General features: G+C 36.6%; 1 protein-coding gene across 1 annotated transcript; it reads left to right on the forward strand.

The window, feature by feature from the left end:
• The first annotated feature begins 203 nt into the window (after window positions 1-203).
• Window positions 204-2,321, forward strand: LOC149564273 (uncharacterized). Its single transcript, XM_089828323.1, has 6 exons — window positions 204-427; window positions 587-773; window positions 913-994; window positions 1,180-1,387; window positions 1,652-1,931; window positions 2,169-2,321. Exons 1-6 carry the CDS (start codon window positions 204-206, stop codon window positions 2,319-2,321), a joined length of 1,134 nt encoding a protein of 377 aa, XP_089684449.1.
• The last annotated feature ends 5,089 nt before the right edge of the window (window positions 2,322-7,410 follow it).

Below are 7,410 nucleotides of genomic sequence, written 5' to 3' on the forward strand. Positions count from 1 at the left end.
GGCCTATTAATCCAAAGCTAGAACCTTTGATGCAAAAAGAAGTTTTCAGATTGATCAAGAGTAAGATAATTTTTCCTATCAAACACACAAGTTGGGTTGCTAACTTGGTCCTGGTAAGGAAGAAAAATGGCGAGCTATGGCTATGCGTAGATTTCAGAGACTTCAATCGAGTCTCGCTGAAGGATAGACACTCGCTTCCATCCATGGAACAGATTTTGCAAAGTGTATCAGGGGCTGAAAGGTTCTCTTTGCTGGATGGTTATTCAGGTTATAACCAAATTTTGGTAAAGGAGGAAGATCAGTTCAAAACAACATTTACAACAAAATGGGGAACAATGGCATATAAAAGAATGCCATTCGGATTGTCCAACGCTGGAGCTACCTTTCAGAAGGCCATGGAGATGGCTTTTAGCAACCTGATGTACAAGTTTGTCTTGGTTTATTTGGATGATGTCACTATTTATTCATAGAAAACAGCAGACCACATTAATCATTTAAGACAAATTTTTGAACGCTGTAGAAGGTTTGGTATCTAATTAAACCCAAAAAAGAGTATCTTTTCAGTGCATGAAGGGAAATTACTCAGATACATTGTATCCAAGTCAGGCATCACAGTGGACCCTGAACGAGTTGCAACAATTTTGGAGTTGCCTCTACTACAACACAAGAAAGGTCTTCAAAGTTTCATTGGCCGCATCAATTTCGTGTGGAGATTTCTGCCTAACATTGCAGCACTTCTCAAACCTTTAATGGCCATGCTTAAAAAGAATACAGTTTTTACCTAGACGAAGGAAGCCAAAGAAAATTTTTAGGCCATTAAAGCCACATTAGTAGCATCACCCATCCTAGTCAATCCTAATTTCAGTAAAGATTTTATTCTTTACACATATGGTAGTCATGATGTGATTTCAGTCATGCTGGTACAGGAAAATGCAGAGGGATTGGAATAGCCAATCGCATTCTTCAGCAAAGAACTTGAAGAGTATGAACAACAGTATAGCTTTGTTGAGAAACATGTCCTTGCTATTGTAAAAAGCCTTAAGAAATTCAGGCACTTGCTGATGCATAACAAAGTCATTTTGCATGTCACGCATCCAAGCGTCAAAGAGTTTCTCCTGAGTAGAGATTTGAATGAGAAAAGAGTCAGCTGGATCACACGTGTCATGGAATATGACGTAGATATCCAGATAACCAAGCTGGTTCGAGGGAAGGGTTTGTGCAAGAAAATCACAAATAAGGATATTTTGGAGCTAGAGGAGCAAGCAAATGCTATTTTACTGATCGGTGCTACTGGAAATGATGACAGAACAACAAGCTGGTTACAAGATATGATCCATTTTTTAAAAACTAGTCAATGTCCAGCCACCGTAGATCGAGCAAAGCAAAGGTATTATCGCTTGCAATCAACCCCTTTCGTGCTAATAAATAATATTCTATACCAAAAAGACTTCAATGGAGTCCTTCTTAGATGCATAGATTCAGATCAAACTGCTCAAGTATTGCATGAATTTCATGATGGACATTCAAGAGGACATTTTTCTCCTAGAACAACAGCCTATAAGATTCTTTGAGCTAGCTATTATTGGCCTAATTTATTTAAAGACTGTCATGCACATGTCAAAAAATGCACTAAATGCACCATGTTTGCAAGAAAAGAAAGGCTGCCAGCTTTGCCCTTGCAGCCAATTAAAACCGAACATCCCTTTCAAAAGTGGGGCATTGATTTTATTGGGGCCATTAACCCTCCATCAAGTGCAGGTCACAAGTGGATTATTACAGCCACTGACTATTTCACACGCTGGACCGAGGCAACAGTGTTAAAGGACGCAAATGAATCAGCAGTCTTAAACTTTTATGATGACATTGTGAACAGATTTGGAGTACCGGATTCCATTATCTCAGATAATGCACTTTCTTTTGTTGGAATGAAAGTCACTAATTAGGCTTTTCATCATGGAATATATCTCAGTATGAGCTCAAATTATTACCCACAAGGAAATGGATTATCGAAATCTTCCAACAAGAACCTGATAAGAATCATCAAGTTCAATTTGCAGGATAATCGAAGAGATTGGCATTCAAAATTAAAGGCTGCCTTATGGGTTGACAGGGTCACCCCAAAACAAGTCATTGGAAACTCGCCTTATAGACTTGTATATGGGAAGTAGGCCAGATTGTCAATTGAGACAGAATTACCAGCACTTGATCTTGCTACACAACTGGTTTTATTTGAGGAAGGTGACCCTATGCTGGTGCGGTGTGCCCAGTTGATGGAGCTGGAAGAAACTAGGAAAAAGGCCATGGAGACCATGGAGTACTAAAAAATGCAAATAAAGAGGAGCTTCGATAAGAGGGCTCGAGCTCAAGATTTCCATGTTGGCGACATGGTACTAAAGTGGGACGTTCTCAAGAGCAGACCCGACCAACAAAATAAATTTGATCACATGTAGGCTGGGCCATTTCAAATTGCTGAGTGTAAACAACACAATGCTTACCAGCTGGCTACCATGGATGGAGACATCTTACCGATCCCTGTGAATGGTATCCACCTCAAACCATGTTTTGAGGTATGATTTGTAGTCCTTCCTTGTACATAATAAGTTAGTTTCCCTTGTTTTAAATAAGTGCGTCTGCATTTTAGTTTAGTTTTGTTTTTGTTCTAGGATTAGTTTCCTATTTTGTTTGTAGTGTAGTTAAGTTAAGTTGCTGGTTCATGCTGTGGAAGCCGTCATACCCTCTCATCTCATTCATGCATGCGTAAATATGTGTACTCAAACGCACACACATATCCAACATACACATACATATGCACACATATATCGTTGCAAATAAATGTCTGGCTGCCAGCCATACATATCTGCATACCCATGCATACGCTACATACGTGCATTCATTCAAGCCCACACGTCCACCCATACATCAACCAAATGGTCGACTATGATGTTTTTGACTCCTAAAGTTGATACTTTATTTCTAACCCTGCATACCCATCAATCCAATAAGAGTTTCCAGTTTTACTGAACTCACGTGCATGCATTCAAAATTGAACCAGCAACTTTAGAAGTCACTTTTGTCAGGTCTAGGTGCTAGGAATGCATAATCAGACTCTGTGCCCGAGGAATAAGAGCAACTAAAAACAAACTGGTCAAATGTCAAGCAGGCAGACATACAACAGAAGTCGCCAAAAATGTTACCAAAATTTCACACATGCTGAATTTTACTAAGAAGTAACATCACAGAAAACATTGCAAAAGAAAGTATTATTTTCTATTCATTTTTATCATTTTGCAATTATTTATGAAACCATGCACAAAAGAGATACAAATTTTCATTGTATAGATCATCACTGATACGTACAATTTTCATTTTTACAATATAAATGAATTAATGTGTTGAATGGAGAAAGTCTCACACAAGCCGTGAGGATAACTGATTAATTTTCTTTCATCAAGAAATACACTAACAGATAAATATATACATGAAAGAAATAGGAATAGAGATAACCAGTCATTCCCTGTTGCTTTGACTGGTTATGGTTTCTTTTTCTGTCGCACTTGTCTAGCTCTGAGCTCCACGCTCTCCAGTAACTGCAAAAATGTAAGGCAACTGATGTTAGATCCTGAGGGATCTAAGAAATGACTACCTATCTCTACGACTATATTTTCTATCTGTCAATGCATTCCGTCATGAAGGAAAATAAGCAGTGATATTGACATTTAATGTTAAAAATAAATAAAACCATTTGTGAGTGTCACGAGCCCATGCTTGAACCTCATAAGATATGCAACAGAATAGAAAAGATGAACAGACTAACAAATCTACATTATGAAGTTATTATAAACATGTGCAAACATGCAAATGGAATCCAAGTTCCGGATCTTAATTCAACAAAGGAGATATGGAAGAAAATATAAATCAAGACATGGTGTTGATATACAACTTGGTTATGTAACCACAACTATAATTTGGAAAGGCAAAAGTGTGATAAATGACAAAGGTACTATAACTTGGTAATGCATGCATCTATGACCAAGTGATTCTGGCCTAACTTTATGCCAATATGATAGTATGAATTTGAGGCTTAGGACTATTGAAAAACGTTGTAGCAATGTTAGCTGAATATCTCACATTGTGGACAGCAACTAGCAAGCAAATGACTGGTATTTTTCAATGCATGTGAGTGTAAAGCAACCTAAAACAACATGCTAGGGTTATCCATGGCGATGCAAAGTCGTACCATAAGACATAAGAGGTTGTTGATATCAGGAGTGTGCACTTATACTAGCCAAAAAATAGCTATATGAGACTTACTCAATAACCAGCAAATGAAATGACTTTGAAAATATTAAATTTTTCCTAATTACAACAGCCATGGTTTCACTTCCAATATGTAATATGGTGCAAATAGTTAGTCATCAAACAAGAGGTTTGAATACAGAATTCATATCATCTTTCAGAACTTTAAGTTATCATTAAATGGAAGGATGCTGTCAGATGTGCAAATTTCATAGTAAGAAAAAGAGATATCAATTGAAGAATGTGCCAAATATCTTCTACAACAACAAGAAGCCCAAGCACGGCAAGAAAAGTGGGAAATCCACTTTGTTGTGATTTTCTGATGGACGAATATAAAGGCCACCAGTAAAAGAGGAAGACCATTTCAAAACTGGAGTTTCAGTTCTCCAAGCAGAATTAATCAAGTTTGTTGTTAGTTTCAACAGCATTCCAAGTTTCAAAATCATTCCTTCCTTCAAGTAAAGGTCCCAACCGAGATAAATGTGTTTTGTAGCAGCCAAATACAACCAAAATATTTATATAGCTGTGAGGGTTTGATAAGCCATCAGAGAAAAGGAGAAAAATCTAAGTGTTCTCACAGCCACAGTAAGAACCAGTGCGGGTTTTGAAAAGTGGATTCAACTTAACACAATGAGGAGAATTTATGTGTTAGCAGAAACTTTATCATCTTCCTACACTTTTTTATTAACAACAACAACACCAAGTAATGCAAAGTTTAAAATACAGAGAGCTGAAAAGTGCAAAAGCTAGAACATACAATTCCTCTATGATGATTCGATCAGCAAGACATCTTCCATAAAACCCAAATCAACTTTTTCTATAAAAGGGATCACAAAGCAATCAAATTCGCATACAACAAGTTCTAGCAGATGAGGCGAGTTCATATAATCAACAGAAAGCATAAATATGGCACTCCAATCAGCATTGAAACCCAAAAAATCCACAGTCCACAAGCAATCAAATTTGCAAGGTGAAGAAGAGATGTATTTACATCATATGGCAGCTAGAATAAGAGCCATCCGAATCTCACATGTCCAAACATCAAGCAAGAGATCATATGAAGCATATTATGCATAGAAACAACTTCCAGCAAGACCTATGGCAGATTTAGATGAAGAAAATTTGGCAATACAGCGGCAGTAACATTATGCGTTGGACCATGAAATGCATGCAGATGAAGATACATCAATGAAATCCAAATGCAAAAGGGCCCAAACAGGCATACCTCCACGGTGACTTATAGCAGGTTGAAGATATGTTCCCAAATGTGGCGGTTCAAAATAACAACAGCAAGGCCGACTGATCATCTCCGAATGCGACCCAGAAAACTTCTAGAGGAGGAGCAAGCAGTGGGCAAAAAAGAATCAAGCAACAAAGCTCCATCTTCTTCAAACCCTTACTCCTCTCCTAGTTGCGAGCTCAAATGTATGAATGAAATAAGTTAGGGGATTCACATATTAGTCCGCCCCTTTTCATTCTGCATAAAAATTTGAAGTCTAGTGTTTTGGGGGAGTCTTTTGCCATGTTTTAATTTCCCAATAGTTGCGAGCTTTTGCCCAAGTCTTCCTACTTGGGACTCAACTCTTTTTATTTATTTGCAAACTTTTGTTTTGTCTAACTCTTTAGAAGGTTAAATATATATTTCCTTTATTAGTTACTTTTTATAAAATAATTTATCTTTTTTTTTTTTTTTTATAATAAATGTTAGCTATTTTATAAAAAACATTAAGTAATTAATTCTTATTACTTAATGTTTTATATATAAAAATAATAACTAATACTTATTAAAATAAGAAAGTGTAAATCATATTATAAAAAGTTATTAAATTATAGATATTAGATGATTTATATTTTAAATCATTTAATAAGTATCATTCAATAAGTCTCATGATAGGAAATAATTATTTATTTTCCTTTTTAAAAGAGTTAAGAGACATATATTTTGCAGATCTTTTTAATTGAGTGTTGAGTCATGTATGATAAGACTAGGGGGCAAGAAATCAATGCTTCTGGAGTCTGGCAGGAGTTTTTGGGCTTCATTTATGAGAGGTAGTTGGTGATGTTATCAGACCATGCCTTTTGGGCTATTTGGTACACCCTTTTGAAGTCTTGAAAAAGACTCAAGTTGGCCTTTGGGGTTGAATCCGACCCAACATTTATGGGTTTTGGTAAAATGCAGTTGGAAAAAAGATGTTAAGTATGAGTTTTTCAACTCATTTTAGGGGTTCTGATTTGTGTGGATAGAGGTTTTGTGGCTTTTTCTTAAAGTCCTAGACTTCATTTTACAGAGTTTGTAATTCATTTGTGGAGATATAATACAGGTTGCAGCAGTGTGATTATGCTTGGTGAAGTTATCACTGAGCCCTTTTCCTTTCTACAATTTTTGAGTGCATTTCAAAATGATTGGATAGGTTAACTTGTGAATGTTTCATTATTCCCTATTTTCTGTCTCATTTCAGCACCTCTGTGTAGAACAGTAAGTTTGTTTGCAGGTTATAGCATGTGTTTTTGGGTGAAATTAGTTAAAGGGAGGTATTAGTTTGTCTTTCTTTCCATAGTTTTAGTGAAAAAAACCTTATTATAAATCATTTGTGCAAGCCTTTACAGGAAGTTGTGCTTCATCTGCGTTTCATAAAGTTACATTATCCTCTCTGTCACATGTGGGTTACATTTCCATACCCCTCTTTGGTGTATCACTTCCTTATTTTAAGACTTAAGGTTTAGTTTTTTTGGTTTTCAGTAACTTCTTCCCCTTTTCCCTCAAGTTTTCTTTAAGTTTCAAGAGGTTCTCACTGAGAGACTCAATAGGAGCTGGCCTAGAATCCGGAGGTTTCATCTCACTGTCCAGTCCCACATAGTGAAGTGAATCCCATGTTAAGTAAGGGTTACTGAATGTTTTCCCATTCAGTAAAGGGTGCAAATCCTGAAACTTAATAGCTCCCTTAGATAACTTTTCAAGCCTTGTACCACTTGCCTCTTTCCCTTTTTTCCTTCTGTCTTCTCATTCCAACAACTACCCTTGTGGTTGCTTATATAGTAGCAAGTCCCACAAAACCAAAAAGTGATATTACATAAACCATGTGGTAAAACCATGTGCTACCTAACCCATTGACC

Source organism: Cupressus sempervirens, chromosome 4 (assembly GCF_028749045.1).
Source record: "Cupressus sempervirens isolate cs-2001-9-10 chromosome 4, ASM2874904v1, whole genome shotgun sequence".
Lineage (NCBI taxonomy): Eukaryota > Viridiplantae > Streptophyta > Pinopsida > Cupressales > Cupressaceae > Cupressus > Cupressus sempervirens.